The sequence below is a fragment of the Ascaphus truei genome, chromosome 17 (genome assembly GCF_040206685.1).
Source record: "Ascaphus truei isolate aAscTru1 chromosome 17, aAscTru1.hap1, whole genome shotgun sequence".
Taxonomy (NCBI): domain Eukaryota; kingdom Metazoa; phylum Chordata; class Amphibia; order Anura; family Ascaphidae; genus Ascaphus; species Ascaphus truei.
In genome coordinates, this window is record NC_134499.1 from 39,309,037 (window position 1) to 39,328,499 (window position 19,463).

The following is a 19,463-nucleotide window of genomic DNA, read 5'->3' on the forward strand; positions in this document are numbered from 1 at the left end:
AACACCAACTCAGCCAACAAAGAAGCACTTAAACGAAGGAGATAAAACGGATCTAACACTTGGATATAGAGATTGCTCGGTTGGCAGAACATCCATAAAACTTTCTTTACTACTCAGCAGTTCAAAAGAAGAAAACAATTACCGAAACAAAAAAACACAATTACATTCAGAACTAAACAAACTCCACTAAACACTACTTATTTTTACTCAAATATTCTATGAAGGCCTGTAGCTAAAAATTGAAAACAAGTAGTAAGATTATAAAAAGATAAAGGCAACATTTATTAAGAGTGTGTACTCACCGTGGAATCCAAAATAACATATCTGGCAAAGAAGCAACCTCATTCATACAAACACAATGTAAACATGCAATGCACAAGATAACACGAAGTGCACACATAGGAAAGGGTACATACAGTAGGTGGCCGCTTGGAAAAAATGAAGATCATGTAAACCAGATAATTATTTATCTATGCAGAATATCATGCAAGCCAATGCTACATAAAGGCATCAGTTCAGATATAACATGCTTTCAATATATACAGAGTATCTCTGTTTGCAACCATGTATATGGGACAACTTTATTATTTTATGAGTTTTAATAAACTAACATTGTTGGCTGTTTGCAGCCATGCGAACTAGTTCATTAAATATAATATAAAAGGTTTGTAGGTTTCAGATCTCAACAAAATCAAAACATAATTATCAGAGCTTTAAGGAGTTATTCAACAATAGCGATAGCTGTTACTGTGCAATAATGGCAGAAATCTTGGTAGCAAAGGTTACAAACAGCTTGTAATGGGTTTGTTATTAGCCCATTTAAACATTTACATGTTCGTTATTTTAACAAAGGGAACATACTTTTACAACCTAAGTACTGTGGCAGAAAGTAACTGATAACTAGGAGTGCACCGGCCTCCTTCCTTTCTCAATGTGAGTGTTTACTTGCAGTTACAGTTTTCAAATAATCCAAATGAACAAATTAGTCAACTGACCAAATCCTGCGTTTGTGTGCCTCATCCGTTCTAAAACGCCGACAGGAAATGGGTTACCATGAGATATCCGCATCCCGAGAGCTGGGGGGTACATTTTATATACTCAGAAGCGGCCACTTGATATTATTGGGGATTTATTTCCACAAATAGGACAAACGGACGGTTGGGATTATATAGAATTTACCCCAAGTCTTTACTCACTGCACTTTTTAAAGAAACTGCATGGATTGCACAGCTCCTGTTGTGTTTTCTTGGGTCTTATTAAACATTGAATTTATTCAGATGGAATTTGTGTGAACATGTGCGGGCAAATACATAAAAACCGCTTTAAAAAGCAACTCTGTCTTTATTTCAATGTCCTTTCATATTGAATGTCAATTTGTATCGTCCATTTGTTTAAAGTATGGCAGTTTGTGAACCCTAGAAATACATGGTGCCCCCAAACAAAGATGCAAAATAATACATAAACAATTCAACAAAAAGTCACATATTGTAAAGAGTTTAAAAAAAGCATGCAAACAAACATTCAGATCTTCAGTGTGCACTGGAGGTAAAGGAGACGGCCACCTAGCACACAGCAGTAGAATATACAAAGATAATTCAACTGCTTACCCACTAAGTACACCAAGAACCAGGTTAAGAACGAAAAATGAGCCAAGGATGATAAGACTAACAAAATAGACCCATGGCCATTCACATCCTATTGCATCATTTACCTGTAAGAATGTAAGGACATTGGTTATAATTGGTCCATATACGAAACAGCAGAGCCCATCTTGCAGTTGCCACATGACATAGATGATCCCCGGTGCGATGTATCGCCCGCCTTAAAATCTGCTATACCGGCTGTAAATTATTGGCATGATAACACATATGATCTGTTATCTATAATCTGATTACCATTTCCAACACAAGACCATACTTACCGTGATTATTACCATTGTTTTATCCTTCTGTTCATTTCAAACAAGCTATTTGGTTTTAGGGGTAAATTCTATTGTACAGTATATACTTCAATGTGGCAGTTTCGGGACGTTTTTGGACAAAACCCCCCATTGAAATGTATGGGGGATTTTTGCCTAAAAAACAGCCCAAATGGCCACCTTGGACGACAAAGAATGTACCCAGAAGTGTGCAGAATTTTTAAATAAAAATATTTCATAAACGATGTATCGGGGATTCTGGAAATAATACCATGGCTCTGGATTTCCTTCATCAGATTTTGTGCTAATTTTGTACCAAATTGTTCAATATTACCTTTGAAATAATACACAGCACCTATGTGTTGGTGGCAGCTGAATGCTGGACTCTGCTTTCATGATAGAAAAGGTGTATGCTTACCCGCTTAATACACCAAGTACAAGATTTAGCACGAAAAATGACCCAAAGATGACGAGACTGACAAAATACACCCAAGGTAATTCAAATCCCATAGCATCATTCATCTGTAAGAAATAAGATGGCCTTATAGAAATAATTTAGAGGAACACTGGTTTAGAGAACAAGAAGCAAACGTGAAAATGTGTATGCAAACTAAAGTGTATGTTCACCCACCGCCCTCAACTCCTTCCCCGCTGGTGGGTCCTGCAAATAATTACTTGTCAACATGGGACAGGATCTCCCAGCACTGAAACGGTTAACAAGGCCACAAACAATGTCTGGAAGAATGAACGGAATAATCGGAGTTGGATAAACTCAAAATGAATTTTACTGTCGTCTAAAACGAAGAGTTTTCAATGAGAGCTCTAAAGCCGATACTTCTTCTAATTGATTTTCACTGTTGTATAAGTGAATATAAAAGCCAATTTCATCAGCAAAATTTCCCTAAAAATCAAAGAAGACCCTCAATGTTAAAGTCCCACATAGTTAATGGTCCTCTAAACATTGCATTTATAGCCACTTTATCGATTTCATAGCCTTTTCTTTTAGAGAAATATTAATGTAGATTTTTGTTGTTGGGACCCTGGGCTGGGATATTAGTTATTGGGTTCGCATTACATATTTTAAATTATATATTCAATTCTGAAACAACATTTAAACATGGCACACACGTACTGTATATAAATATAAATACAGTATATATGTGCATGTGAGTCACTTTCTTGCTACTGCAACAGATGTTTAGAGAGGCTGCCCCGGCGTCTGCATTGAACTGAAGCAGAAGATACATTCAGGACAAAAGCCGTTTGCAATGTGCAGTTTCAGCCACAGAATGAACATTTTCAAATGAGCTTAAGGCAACACCAAAAGCAGCAATAAATGTAAATGAAATGCACACATGGTCTACATACTGTATTCGTGTAAGAATTGTTTCTACTTTCGAACATGAATCCCTTCATTGTGTTAGGGATTCAGATATGTGTAGTTCAGCAAACAGCAATTTGCAACAAACTTTGCAATTTCATTCTCACAGCCGTTTATTCAGTTTAATGCAGACAATTATTGAGCTGCAACCACACCTCCCATCACAGTGAGGTCAAACAGGGTCAAACAGCTGCACAACAGCAGCTTCTAGAGGTGACAGCCGCAATAATAGACTATCAGGGCTCATTCTATATAGTCCGAAGTAGCGATTCTGATGTTTTTTGGCCAAAAATGTCTATTGACTATGGGCATTTTCGGCCAAAAATGGCCGCTTTGGACAGTCTAGAATAAGCCCATTAAAATCAGTGTAGATAATACGCAATAGGCAATATCTCTTTTAATGTGGTTACATATGCATTTTTGTTACCCATAAATAAATATACATGTATTATGTTTCCGCTTGAATGATCACTTTATTCTGTTATGCAAGAGTAATGCGTTGACATAAATTGTTGGCCTTAAAAAAAAATTTTTTTTAAAGTGGGAACAAGAAACAAACAAGAATAATGCATCGCGTATTTTGTAAAATAATTATTTTTTCAAACTGAACGTCCAGTAATCGTGGCTTCTTTCAATGCTCCAGGCTTAGAAATTGTGCTGCCGATTTAGTTGTAATTTCATGTAAATATGACTGTTAATATCAAACATCAACAGATTTAATCTTAAGGGCCACATTTAGCAAGCAGTGCTATTCCATAAAACACTTTCTGGCATTAGAACACATATAAGTGAGTGGTCTTCAAGGTGTTTCCGGCACTGGGAAGGTGTCTTATGGAATAACACCGCTTAGTAAATATGGTCCCAAATGTTTGGGCATGGTAACATGGTAAGAGAGAATGACATAGAGGTGGGGGGGGGGAGAATGATAGAGTGAAGGGGGGAGAATTACAGAGAGAGGGGAGAGAGAATGAGGGAGGGAGGGGGAGAGAGGGGGAGGAAGAGAGAAACGGAGAGTGACAGGGAGCAAGGGCTGAACAAAGATGACAGAGATACAGGAGGGAACGAGAATGATGGAGAGAGGGGGGAGTGTTTATGAATGTTAGAAACAATCTATTAGGTATAACATTTACATTTTTCAGTTTGACAGAGAAAAAAAACCTGAAAGTGAATTGTGTGTGTGGGGTGGGGGTGGGGAGGGAGGGTGTGGGGAGGCAGGGGGCGCATGCAGAATGTATGCCTAGGGTGCCAAATACCCTTACACCGGCCATGTCTACAGATATAAAAAAAGTATGGGCAAAACGTGGGTGCGTGAGGGGGCGAATAGTAATTTTCTTCTGGTAATAGGGGTCATGGAAACTATGTACACGAATATCATTGATATGAAGCTCAATGTTCTACATTACTGAATACGCTTATTGTTACAACAAGCTTCTTCCTCTTGAAAACCATTAATCGCAAATGTGATAAAAAATAAAATTCAAGGTGGAAAGTCATTACATAACTCTTCAATTACAAATCATTCTCAAACTATACACTCAGCAGGGAACAATAACGTACATTAAACCCAATGAATTAATTTTCCCGACTTTGATAATAAACTATATGAAAAAATTCCATTCTTCTATATTCCAAAAGTCACAAGCACAGGATACTGAACAAATTGATATAGTCATAGTTTCAGTATGCTCCCAAACAAGATTTTAAGATTAACTAGAGCCTTTAGATAATTACAGAGAACCTTCCGTAAAAAGCACATTTGCTCCTATAAATATATTTTTGAAAATCAATTTCAGAACATCTCGTTAACTACCAATCAGTTTTCTTCTTCCCCAATATGTGCATGCGTTATAATATTTTACTTTTTATGACCCATTTCTCAAATGCTGTTACAAAACATCCAAACCAAAAGAATACTGTATGTACTTACTAAAATGTGTAGTACAAAGGTTAAATTTGGCCGATTCAACTAGAAAGAGACTACCATACCGTTATCACTGTACTGATTTAAGTATGCACACAAGTGTGTGACGACCATTAGATTTCCGATCAGAGAGCTTGATCAGAATCAGCAACATTCACCTCTTTCCCGGTGTTCCTTACCCAATATAAAACATCAGTCCATCCCTCCATGGTGATACACTGGAATACGGTTAACATTGCGAAGGCAAAATTATCGAAGTTGGTTATGCCTCCGTTTGGCCCGGGCCACCCGCTCTTACATTCCGAGCCATTAATAGGACACAGGCGCCCATTCCCTGAGAACGCACACGGTGCTGGTTCATCCTCTGTCAGTATGTCTGTAACATAAACAGACACTTGTAGACCTACATGTTAGCATCATCAGATTATTTAACAAAACAATTAGGTGAGCTCAGACCTGCCCCTAAATATGCATCCGTAACAGTATATAACTTGCAGTGCCTTATGGAGTATGCGGCTGGGGAAAGGGAATTGGCCGTACATTTATGGAAAACATATACAGAAACGATGCGCTCCTCCCAAATTGGCTTGCAATGTATTAGTGCAGGGGTGGGCAAACCTTTCTGTTTGCACCCCCCTGCCTGCTCTCGCACCCCCCCCCCCACCACATTACCTGCTCTCTGGCATCGGTGGCGTCATATGATGTCACGTTGCCATTTGACCCTGCGTTGTCATAGTGACGCGTCACCAGAGACCAGATAAGATGGATATACAAAGGGCTCACGTGCTCACCCGGATTTTCATTTAAATGTTGTGGGGAAGAGCGCTGGGCCTCTTTAAGCATTTCGCTCCCCTTAGAAAATCCCCAGGGGAGGCCGCCCCCAGTTTGCGTGCCCCTGTATTAGTGAACTTTTACATTTTGATCCCGTCTTTTAACAAATCAGCCATTTAACCATATGACCTTTATTAAAAGACTTCGGATCGAAATGTTAAAGTTCACTAATAAAATGCAAACCACTGGGGGGGGGGGGGGTGTAGGGTTTCTGTATTAATTTACCATCATCAGGTGGCATTACTTTTTATTCCAGATTTAACAAATACTATTTAAACATTATATTTTCAGTGATGTCATACGTTGTGATTAAGCATTATTAAGTTCAAGAATGCAGAACTCACAAAATGAATTAAATGTTAGAAACACAGGTTTTCAGAACAATATACTGGGGATATTAACAGAAACTGTGTCATAAAGTTGTCACAGGTCTGCTGAATACCTTGTAACGGACAAATAAGATAATAATAATAATAATAATAATAATAATAATAATAATATAGCTCTTTATACATGCAGCAGTTTGCAAAGTTCTCAACATACTACACATGAATAAGCAACCTACAGAGTCTATGTATCAAGGCAACAAAAAAGTGGGACATTTTCACCCTGCACCTATATACCAAAGCATTTTGCTACAATTTTCCTTTGTCTGTCCTAGCCTGTGACTTGGTAACTGTCAGTAGCAGGAGATGGGGAGTTACATAGTGCACAGATAATAATGAGATGTATCACATTCTGCGTCTCTGCCCCAGCTTGCACCTTGGGGAGAGTCAGTAGGAGGAGTTGGGGGGAGTTACATGGGGCACAGATTATAATGAGATGTATCACATTCTGCGTCTCTGCCCCAGCTTGCACCTTGGGGAGAGTCAGTAGGAGGAGTTGGGGGGAGTTACATGGGGCACAGATTATAATGAGATGTATCACATTCTGCGTCTCTGCCCCAGCTTGCACCTTGGGGAGAGTCAGTAGGAGGAGTTGGGGGGAGTTACATGGGGCACAGATTATAATGAGATGTATCACATTCTGCATCTCTGCCCCAGCTTGCACCTTGGGGAGAGTCAGTAGGAGGAGTTGGGGAGGAGTTACATGGGGCACAGATTATAATGAGATGTATCACATTCTGCGTCTCTGCCCCAGCTTGCACCTTGGGGAGAGTCAGTAGGAGGAGTTGGGGAGGAGTTACATGGTGCACAGATTGTAATGAGATGTATCACATTCTGCATCTCTGCCCCAGCCTGCACCTTGGGGAGAGTCAGTAGGAGGAGTTGGGGAGGAGTTACATGGGGCACAGATTATAATGAGATGTATCACATTCTGCGTCTCTGCCCCAGCTTGCACCTTGGGGAGAGTCAGTAGGAGGAGCTGGGAGGAGTTACATGGGGCACAGATTATAATGACGCACAGTCTGCGTCTCTCTGCACCATTCTTTTTTGCCTTTAGTTGACTAAGAAAATCCTCCACATCTGAAGTGGTGGAAGTCTAACATTCTGCATCAGATGTAAGAAACCGTTTTTCCATGTGCCGCATCTCTGCTCCAAATAAACTGAGCAGGGTGTCTGACACCCCTTTCTCTATATTGATGCAAAGAACCCAACGTATTTTTAAAGTTATGGCATCATTGGTCAATTAAAAGATATCACAATCAATATTGAATTTAATAAAAACAAATACTGAAAACGATTCTTATTTAAGGTTTGCAGAATTATGGAATTGTAAATACATGGCCTTAACACGTGCATATGTGACTTCTTCTGCATATTATAGACATACCGACATAATAAAAGCGCTTACGGTGCATTATGCTAAGGTTCTCCACATAAATGTGTACTGTTAACCCTGATATAAAGTAACGCTAAGTATTCATGCAATCAGTTTGTATAAATGTGTATGGATATTTAATAATAAGCTCACCAATTATATCAAACTATCTCGTTTATATTTACTGTAACAAATGGTTATTAGCACAAATGGTCCATTGTGTATTTTAATTAATTGTTTTTTAAATATCTGATCAAATTAAAAAGCAACATGTGTGAATTAGAATGGCACAGTATTGTAAATTACATTTCCCAAGAGATTTACATTTTTTTTATATTCTGTTACCTACCGGAGCCAGCATTAAAACAGGATTTGTGCATTTTTCCAACGAAAAGCTCAAGTCCAATAATAGCATAAATTATAATCACAAACAATACCAAAAGAGCAATGTGGAGAAGGGGAACCATGGCTTTAATAATGGAGTTCAAGACAACTTGTAAACCTGTAGGAAAAGAAGAAAAGGAGTTCATTTGAATATTCTTTGTGATCTTGATTTGCACATGAATGCCTTGGAGTGCAACAAACTTGTGTTAGTAAGGATTAGTTGTGTCAATTTAGTAGTGACATGTAAGGCCCATGGCTAACAAATAAAAACCCATTTATAGTACAAAAAATGCCTGTTAAACAAAAAAACATAAATACATCTTATGCAGTTGAAAACAATGATGTCTGCTTCAAATTAAACACATTACTAACCTTTTAAACAGGTGAAAATGGCTTTTCTATAATGGTCTCAATAAAGGTACTATGACAATTGGCCTTACCTACTAAGTAGTGCTATGCCATTAGACACCTTCCAGCCCTTTGGTTTGAATAGGGGTCTTATGGCATTGTGCCGCTTAGTAAACCTGGGCCAATGTCTAATTAATTTATCAATTATATATCAAAATAACATTGATATAAAATGAGGTCAAATTTATATTTAACTTCTTGCATTCGGCTTCAACTCCATGATACTTTGACTCCGACGCACGAATTGTGCGCTGACAAGCTGTAACTGTTACATTGTAACGTAAGCAAACAAGGGCGGGTCGCCGTGTTGGTCCTTTCTTCCAGGCAGTAACACAGGAGGGAGCGGGAGTACGGGGAATGATACCTTTTATTGGACAAACAAGTAATTGATATGATACAAGCTTTCCAACCTCTCTGGGTCCTTCATCGGGTTCTACCCAAGGTTGGAAAACATGTATCAACTACATGTTGGTCCAATAAAAAGGTATCACACCCCCTACTCCCTCCTATGTTTCCATAAAGTAACAGAGCCTTATAATTTTACACTGCAATATGTAATGTACAGACATGTGTGCATACAGCGGAATAATCAAAGCAGCAATACCCCACAAAACCAGTTCTCTTTGTATGCTTACTTGAAGCAGGGGATCTATTGGAGCGGATCCGTGGACCCTACAAATTATAACTGCGGGGTCATGAATAGAAAGTCACAACGTCATCTTACGATTTCTATTGGCCGTTGGAGAAAGCCTGCCCAACCAGCCATTCTGTGTGCACCTAGCAGGTTTGTGGGGTCCCTGGGAGTTCGGGGGACCACAGACCAGTTCTGGGGACTCCTCAGTTCAGTTTAGCAACAACAACTAAAATTAACAATAGAGAGCAGGCAGGACAGCAGTTTTAAACCCTTCAGTGCCCTAACAATGTACCGCGTATGGCCAGAAAAGTGCAGTCCCAGAGACCCTTATGAAGTATACTATACCTCATTGCCCATTGATTGTTTTTTAGCAGCTGCATGCGATTGGCGCTCTGGTGAAGCGATGATTGTGTACCACATCCGACTGTGCCAGAACTGGTCACGTGATCGCTACAAAGAGCGGTAACATTATCTGGAATTGCTGGAGGGTCAGTGACCACGGAGGCGGCATGACCTTCTGGCACTAAACGATTTGAACCCACAATCCCCCTATACTCCAATGTTTTTTCCCACACAATTTGTTCTTTTTATGTGCTGGTGGTCTAGTCCCTTTTGGGAAATCAATATGGCCATCATCGAAGCCTCACTCCCGCGGGCCAATAGGAAGCAGTAATTTCAGAGCATGACACTGCAACCCCGTATTACATGGCCACGACAGCCATCTTTGATTTTACTTATTTTTTTACTGGCACATTAAAAAAATATATATATATAAATAATTATCTAAAGAAACACGCCCAGTTCTGATTACCAAAAAAAAAGAAAACTTTCCAAAAAGGAAGGGATTGCTGCTTTAATGTTGTGCATAGAAAACAATTCAAAGTTGTAAAAGATTATTTACTTACTGGGTACTCCAGATACTAATCGAAGAGGTCGCAACACACGAAAGGCTCTTAGGGCTTTGACATCAAAACCACCTGACTTGCCACTTGAGTGGTTACCTCCTTCGGGTTCGGTTTCTTTGGTTAATTGTTCCAAAACTACACTAAACAATCTATCAACAACAATACAATACAATTAAAATTAAAGGTCCAGAGCAGGGGTGGGCAACTCCAGTCCTCAGGGGTCACAACAGTTTGGGTTTCCATCTGTTGGTGGCCCTTGAGGACTGGAGTTGCCTCCTCCTGGTGCAGAGTGTTACTGAGCAGTATTTAAGATAATACAATTTGGAATGAGAGTGGTGATCAAAATATTTGAAATATAAAGCGAGGTTATATACAGTGGTGGGATTCAACAATGTTAGTAACTGGTTCTTTTCTTACCTTGAGCAGCATCCTCCCGGCATCTTCCCCTTGCAACTTTTTCACCTGGGCGGGCGGGCGGGCGACATGCTCCGGCATCTTTCCCCTGCAAATCTTCTCAATAAGGGCGTGTGGCGTCACATGGCGACGATGCGATACGTCGATGTCACGTAGCGTCCCGTTGTCATAGCAACGAGCGTCCCGTGATGCGGTTACGTCACGTAGCGTTCCCGTTGGCATGGCAACGCGGCCCCATTTGACGTCGCGCAGCCATATTGAGAAGATTTGCAGCGGAGAGATGATGGGAGATGCTGGTAAACGCCGTCCACCGCTCACCACCCACCGCCCGCACAAGTGAGAGAATTAAGCACCGGTTCGGCGAACTTGTGAACTTTTAGAAACAGGTTCGCCCAAACCAGTGCGAACCGGCTGAATCCCACCACTGGTTATATATCAAGCAGACTTTGTAATTGCATGTAGCATGTAAAATGTAGCATGTAGCTCATTACTTCTACATATTTTGAGCCTTTGAAACGATGTCAGATTTACTGAAACAAGGCTTGGGACAGTTCTGGTCGGTGTTAACAAAAGGAAGAAAGCCAGGAACTGCTGTATAACTGTTACCTTATATGTATAGATTACATTATTCTTCTGTGTAACACCTCTTACTGCTACATGTAATTACTCTTCATATAGCTTACTACTGACTGGAAAGATTCTACGCAGTTTACATTGATATAAAGTACAGTACTTAAATAAATAAAAAGCTTGGATTATCAAGTACGGTATGCTTTTAATGACAATGTGCACACTTGCTGAGATTCACACAAAGCCTCTATCGAAGGTTCTAAATAATTAGAACAGTTCAAAGCACAATTATTTGTTAAATGTTGCCAGCCGGATGAACAGCACCTACACCTAGAACACTTTGATTTGTTCAGACAATGGTTATGGATAGTTAATTCCAACATCTGTCAAAATGAATAGTTCTACTCATACATAAAACAGGGCGCATTCAGATTTCAATAAAAGCTCTTTACGGATTTCTTAATCACTAAAAACATTGGATCTACTTAATGCATATTTTTTTAAACGCTTGTTCATAGGAATAAACATTATTTTAATATTTGTTTTGCTACGTAGAATATAAGGAAAAAAATAGCACTATTCTTACTTTGATATATTATTTACGAGCACTTGAATTTGGTTGAGAAAAATAATGTCTATGGGGAGATAACAACAGATTAGAGACAGGAAGAAAATTCAGCAGATCAAGGAAGATGGGTAAATTAGTAGAAAGAAGGTGGGTTATTGCAAAGGTGGCGAGACAGATTATCACCGTCACCTGGACAGTGGAAATTGTCCTTCCCCTGTCATGCAGAAGAATAACATCTGGTTGTCATCAGTTAAAGGAACAACATGAAGCGTTATTTTTAGCACAATATAAAAACACCCAAAGGACTTTGCTATATTATATAGAACTGGTCTAGTTATCACTTATCAAGTGATATTCATACGGTCTACTTCGGTCTCAATCCAGTCCAGTATCAACTATATCAAATGTGTTTGTAATACTGTACGGACATGAAATAAAATAAATTTAAAAAAAAACTTACCCAACTATTACTATTACAAAATCCAGTAAATTCCATCCGTTCCTTACATATGCATTGGGATGCATTACTAATCCGTATGCTATAATCTTCAAAAATGTTTCAATGGTAAAAACAATCAGGAAGGCATATTCTACTTTTTCCTAGAAAAGAACAAAAATCAGGAACATTAGAATTCTAATGCATAAAAAATGAAGTCCACAGAACTATATTAAACATTTGCGTTTTAGGGCGGTTCATTTGATTAAAATATGCTCTTTGTAAAAATGTTTTTGTTTCTATAGCAATCATTTACAAAGTCACATCCCCTTCCTCTTTTGAAACATGCTCTGGCACACCCCTTGAGCCCTGCCCGCTCTGTAGCAGTGAACCAATTGTATCTAGTGACTGCCTGGTCACATGATCTTCCTCACAGAACTTTGCATCTTGGGTCCTCTTCTGTTGCACTGACAGGGATTTAGTGAACCCCCCGAGCCGAATCTTCACCGATCGATCGGCAAGTTAGCTAATCACTTGTGTGTGTTGATTGGATTGCTACACATATTGAATGATTTTTTTATTTTTAAAACAGCCGCTTGAACTGCTGCTTTAAATCCATAAACTATGTTTCAAGTTGAACCCTTTAGTAACCTAAACTTCACGCTGCCAAATCTTATAACTGGAAAACGATATTTTGGCTTTTCTGCATCTTGTCCAGTGATCATTAACAAATCAACCACTGTTTTTCACCAGTACTTTGAAACTGAAATAAAACGTGTTACGTGAACGGTTGCTTCCTCCTACTTTGCCATGTTGATAATATTGTGAGTATGGCAAAGAAGGGTGGGGAGCTGGGTTGGTCCTTTCTTCCATGGAGTAACACAGGAGGGAGGGGGAGGAGGGGGTATGATACCTTTTATTGGACCAACAACTAATTTATGGGTTACATGCTTTCGAACCTCTCACGGTCATGGTAAACCAATGAAGGACCCTGAGAAGTTGGAAAGCTTATAACATATAAACTACTTGGTGGCCCAGTAAAAGGTATCATACCCCCTCCTCCCGCTCCCTCCTGTGTTACTGCATTGATGGGTATGGGGATTGTTCTACAAACAAATTGCTGCTACAGGAACCTCAAATTTGCAATCGCTAGTGACCAGAATTAGGCTCAATTAATATACTATGGCCAAGATCCACAAAAGGGTGTTAAGCTGGGAGTATAATCGTGCTAAATCTTTCAACCCTTTTGTGGCTCTGGGCCTTTCTAGCTAAACAATCACTTTAGAAAACATAAAATGCATACAGATGTAGCCAAAGTTATTACCCCCGACATCGTGGGGAGAGGGGGGGAAGAGATAGAGCATGCGCACCCCTTGTTTTCTTTGCACTTGCGGTAAAACTTGAGGAATAATGTAGTCGCGTTAACGTATTGCATCAACAGGAGGGATCATGCTGGCCGCGTGAATATCATCGTTGCAGGGGTAAAACTCATTAAGTTCATTTTTGGCAAACAGTCACTAAAAGCACTGCGTGACTTGGAATTTCTTAATCTTCAGGTCTTGTCATATCAAAATACCTTCCTTTTTAAATACAGAATTTTTCCTGTCAAAAATAACATTTAATCGCATTTTCCTCAGTATCCAAAGAATAATTTTTACCTCTGCAACCACAATATATTTGACACAGATTTTAACCTCTATTCCAACATCAACAACCCCACTAATTATTATACATATTTACGGTAATAGCATTGAACGCAATTTGCAGAAAAACAAACAACATTATCCTAATTTACCGAATTAATTACACAGACTCACCAGCATGAGAAGTGAAAGCAGATTTGTCATTTACAGTATTTATATTGTAACGTTGCTTTGTCTTCACGCATTGTAGGAAAGATTAGCCCTGATGTGACTAAGGTTTACAAAAGATTCAAGATGTTACTATTTGAGGAGGATATTTGTCACAAAAATAAACTTGCCACGACCATTCGGTTAATGCGATAGAGGGGAGAGGTAGCAGATTTATGAAATCATGTAGGGCAGGGGTGGCCAATTCCACTTCTCAAGGGCCACCAACAGATCAGGGTTTCAGGATTTCCCTGCTTCAGCACAGGTGGCTCATTCAGTGGCTCAGTCGTTGACTAGTCAACTCCAGTCCTAAAGGGCCACCAACAGGTCAGGGTTTAAGTCTTCAACTGAGCCACTGATTGAGTCACCTGTGCTGAAGCAGGGATATCCCTTGAGGACTGGCGTTAGCCACTCCTCGTGTATGACATATACAATTTACTTTGAAGAAGAGAACGGTGAAGTTTAAAAGCTGTCACAATTAGAATTGTTATATCATTGGTCTATTAAAGAGGTATCACAAACTGCAGCAAATATCAGCACCAAAACAGCTACTAGCACTTTCTTCATAACATTTTGGGAACACTTTTTTCTTAGTGGATTGTCAACACGTGGAACTTACATTGCGAACATCCTGCGGTACTCAAAAAATATCTCAATACTCAGACATTTTAATGTCCGCACTATTAAAAGGACTTTCAAATGTCTGTTTGACTATTGATATATTTTTGGATTGCCGCATAACTCTGGTTCTTATTGAAGTTTAAAGAGCGTTTTCTGCTGGGATTCCCGCTTTCCTGCTTCAGCATTGACTAGAGCCACCATTTTGTAACCATGTATTTGTCATCAAAACTCTCAATGTATTACTTTCTGTAAAACATTTTTATAAATAAAAAAAATATAATTTTAAACGGAATTTTGAACAGAATTGGAGCCATCTTAGGATCTTTAGAACTTACATTACTACCAGTGAAAAGAGTGATAAACAATACAGCTATAATGTTGTTGTTTTTTTTTTTAGTTATTTGTAGATGACTACAAGAAAGATGGATAATAATGCAAGATAGATGGCAAAATTTGGGCCCTACTCAAATACTGTACTGGCTGTAATTAAAGCTCTGCTGATGTAAGGAAATTTTTATTTTGAAGGTTTCTTAAATTATCATGACACTGAAAAATCTATCATATACAGTATATTCTGAAAATAAGATACATTTGTGGCAAAAATAGAATTCAATACTTTACATTAAAAGGGAAATCCATGCAACATCCTACATGCGTTTTTAAAAATAAATAAATTAGTCCTCTAGTATTAGATAATTTAAAAAAATTATAAGTACTATTATTCAACTCTTATTGCCATTTTTAATGAGTTTTAATATACTGAGCATCCTTTGATTTCTACAGCGGGCTTTAGCCCACCTCCCCAGCAGTGCAACATCTTTGCAACACTTTCCTGTTTGTGATAATTTGCTGCCAATATTACAAGCAGTTTGAGCTGTAAACTGCAACAATAGATAATGTTACCTTAGTAATAAAAGAATACATTGTAGCTGCTGAGTTACACTGACTGAAGGATTGATAGAAACTGAAAGCCCAGCCATTTCGTGAACCCTGGGAAGCAGGATCTTTGCTGTCTATCACGGGAGAATGAATCGATCGGCAGCATAGGAAATTAGTTTTCAATAAAAGTAACTAAAGGTAATTAGTAGTGTTGTAAGTGGTCTGATTTTTTTAAGAACATAATTATGTTATGCCTAAAATTCCCCATCTTCATTCATCAGTGACCATTTTCTGAAAGAAAATCAAAGCCGTGTCAGAACACTGCTACACGCCGTGTATATTTTACTAGTGTCCTGTTGAAGTTAAAGATGCAAACAAAGCAATATCCTACATGTGTTTTTTTAATCAATCAGTTCAGTACTATGAGAAAATACCTGGAGCATTTTCTTTTTAAAAACAACTCTGAATTAAATTTTTAATGTAATATAACGTAACAAGCCATTTTTGTTTCTATAGCAACCATTTAAAAAGTCACAGATACTGAGGCAATACTCCTCTGCAGCCATTTAGTGAACCCCCAAGCTGAATCGCTGCAGATCGATCACAGGAGAACTAATTGATCAGCAACTTAGTTAATTACTTATCATTGTGTGAATTGTATTGATGTACATATTATGGGGGGGAAATAAAACATTTAAAAAAAAAAACGGCAGCTTGGAGTGCTGCTTTAAATGGGAGATATATGGCACTCTGCTTCATGCACTATAAGTGGTCTGCAAGGAGCTGAGCAACATTGCTCCATACCAGTCTGACCTAACAAGAGGTCATGTGTGCGCCTCCCATTATTCTGGCATCACTACTGATATGAGACACACAACTTCAAAAGTTAGGGTGACTGCGTTACCATGTAGATAAAATATTGTTGTGGTTCGGTGGTAGCAACAGACTTACTACCTAAAAGTTACAGAGCATTTTATGTTGCTGCTTTGTAGTTAGGGAAAGCTGTCAGAAATTAGTAGCGAAGTTGAGTTCCCTCAATAGAGCACATTAATCTTCAGGTTGATAGAAGCAGGCCACACACATCAATACAACCTGCTGTTGCCAAGATGACCTCTTCAATATCAACACAACAACAACCAAAACAGAAAGCAATAATACGCTCTCCTTCATCTGACCTCTTCTCCAATGGAAGGCCATGCAGAAGACAGAGGTGACATTAAAGCCTCTATAAATAAAAGTAATGGTGAACATTAAATGTTACAGCAAGAGATAAATCATAGTAATTAGTGAACATTTTTTTGCTGTGCAGACTCGTTCATATTTATATTAGTGAGTCAGGGTCGTAAACTATACGACTTACATTTTTCCATAAACCAATGATGCTGTATTGCACCAGAACAAATGTATAAGGATGATTCTCAGGAAAGTCTGTGCTAGGCTTGATCGTTACATACCAAAAACTTTGCAGCAAATCATGATCTAACCACTGAAGCGGAAAAGAAATACAAGAGAGGACGACTGCATGAATTAAAATCTACCGGTTATCTGGTACTTTTCATTAAATGAAACTTCTAACGTAAATAGAAATTCTACATTTTCAAACATGCCAATAAAGCATATGCCAAAAATATTCTCCTGTACCAACAATGACAAAGTATATACCAGCAGAAAGCCTGGCAAAGATTGGCAGGAATTACTCACTGAAAATGACAATTCTATACCCTTTGAATTAAGATGAATATTTGTTTGTTCCTTGCACAAGGCACCAGCAGTTTTGTTCCAGCTCAATCAAACAAGGATACGAATTGCACCAAAACACAACTATACGTACACATTATACATATATAGCACAGGGTGGTGTAAACACCCCTCTATAAACAAATCAGGTAATTATGGCACGTTCACATATCACATAAGCTAGAGTTTTCGTGACTGATTAGGAGGATCCTCTCTGAGTGCAACTGATAAGGTTCAGCCTATTTCTAGTATAAACATGCACATATCATATTGAATAAGATAGACAAATATGACCACTTACTGAAGCTGTGCTGTGTCCATTCTTCAATGATTTATATATTCTCCAATAAAGAATATAATTTGTGAGCACATTCACATGTCTTAGACAGGTCTTCAACCCTGCCTTTCAGCCATTATCACCTAGCATACAGCGCTCCAACTGTAGCAAGGGATTCTGGGAAATGACATGCAAATGAGCACACAATGCGTCACCTTTTGCCTGGAAAATCCATTCACATGGAGCCCATTTAAGCAAATGCATCGCCGTTCACGCAGCTTTTAAGCACAGCATGGGACTAGCAAAGCAAGTCAAACCACTCACAGACATGTTTCAACCTTGATGGGTATCATCAGTGTGAGGTTGGCTTATAAATGCTTTGCAATATTTCTAGGCTGATTAGGTAACTTACCATATATATTTTAAGTTATGGTGGGTGAAAAAGGTAACAAAAAACCTCCACCATTAGCATATGGCCAATAAAGAATATCATTTGTGAGCACAGTCACATGTCTTAGACAGGTCTGCACCCTGCCTTTCAGCCATTATCACATAGCATGCAGTGGGAGCACATAACTTATATATAAAAAAAAACAACACACACATACACACTAAAAATCAAATCAGTGGAGGACACTCATAACAGTACATGAATCGAAGTTGGTTCTGAACTCCACAAACGACCACAATCATTCAAAAGAAGGTTGAACACAAAACTCCAAGGAGGCTCTTTCTCCATTTTGATTGATTTTTAAAGAAGACCCTGCTAGGTATCTCGGGAAACTTTCAGCTACGGAGACCCCCTGCTTCCTATGTATAGTAAAAAATGGTTACCAAAAAAAAAACAACAGACTATACAAAACTGCTCCTTTAACTTGATTTTCCAATGTCTTTTACGAGTATTTTTTTTTTCAAATTGCTGTTAAAACATCAGTTTGCACGAACTAAAATTTAACTGTAGCGTTCTTCTACAGAAAAAATAGATACGTGTTTTTGAAGTGTCCCAATGTGTAAAGAATGCTAAATGTGTTTCTCCATTTCTAATTTGGTTTTAATATTTAATCACGGATGTATTATTAAACACAATGAGAAAAATATATTTTAACTTGGTAAAAAAAACAGCTGTTATATTATTTAAAAAAAAAAAATGTTAAAAAAAAGAAGTATATGTTGTAACCGAGAGCTTTACATTGAATTCTATGCAGCGATTCATTTGTCTTTGCTTGAATGTGTGCCCTTTTATGGCCTAATGAAATAAATCAGATCACTAGTAACATTATTTTGTTTTGAAGTTACTGTCTATTTATAGGACTGTTATGTCTCCTGTAAAGAGAAAAGTTATTAGCATTCCCAACAAGTTTTACATAACTTTGAAACGTTCAAGGTCACAGGTTTTATTGAAAAACAACTTGAAGTGATCTGCTGCCATGTCATGTGCCGAGTCCCCCAACTACGTACTTCCGGAGCGGCCAACGCCAGTCCTCAAGGGCCGCTAACCGGGCAGGTTAAGGATTTCAGTCAATGACTGAGCCACCTATGCTGAAGCTGGGATATCCTTAAAACCTGACCTGTTGGTGGCCCTTGAGGACTGGAGTTGCTCGCCCCTAACACTGCGTCTGGATGCATTATTTATTTCTATTTTATATACGGCAACATTTTCTATCAAATATGAGTTGGCAATGATTGTAATAATAGTGGATTTGTGGTAGCTGCTGACACCATAACAGAGCATTTACACATACAAACAAATTATATTATAATTAGCCCACCGAGTCTGCTAAACCTAAAGCCTTAAACCCAATCTGATTCCTCCCTGAACAACTTTAGAGTATTACATCTACCATCTTTGCATGGAAGCGTTTCCAGAGATACTTGTGTTTCAGTAAAGTACTTTTCCATAAACATTCTACTGACCCCATCAGAACCAAACCAGTTGGTAAGCCAATGCAAAATACCAGATACATTGAT

General features: G+C 38.6%; 1 protein-coding gene across 16 annotated transcripts in view; it reads right to left on the reverse strand.

The window, feature by feature from the left end:
• The window catches only part of CACNA1D (calcium voltage-gated channel subunit alpha1 D), a 214,595-nt gene that overhangs the window by 102,362 nt on the left and 92,770 nt on the right, over nt 1–19,463 (reverse strand). For 9 of the 16 annotated variants that reach the window (XM_075574879.1, XM_075574872.1, XM_075574877.1 and 6 more), the window contains 5 exons: nt 12,156–12,295; nt 10,144–10,292; nt 8,162–8,314; nt 5,400–5,596; nt 2,337–2,440 (listed from right to left, as the gene is read on the reverse strand). In XM_075574879.1, the coding sequence (XP_075430994.1) occupies nt 2,337–2,440; nt 5,400–5,596; nt 8,162–8,314; nt 10,144–10,292; nt 12,156–12,295 (743 nt within the window). Of the gene's footprint in view, nt 1–1,607; nt 1,712–2,336; nt 2,441–5,399; nt 5,597–8,161; nt 8,315–10,143; nt 10,293–12,155; nt 12,296–19,463 lie in introns of those variants that run through there. The other 7 variants (XM_075574885.1, XM_075574886.1, XM_075574884.1 and 4 more) reach the window with 2 other exon arrangements.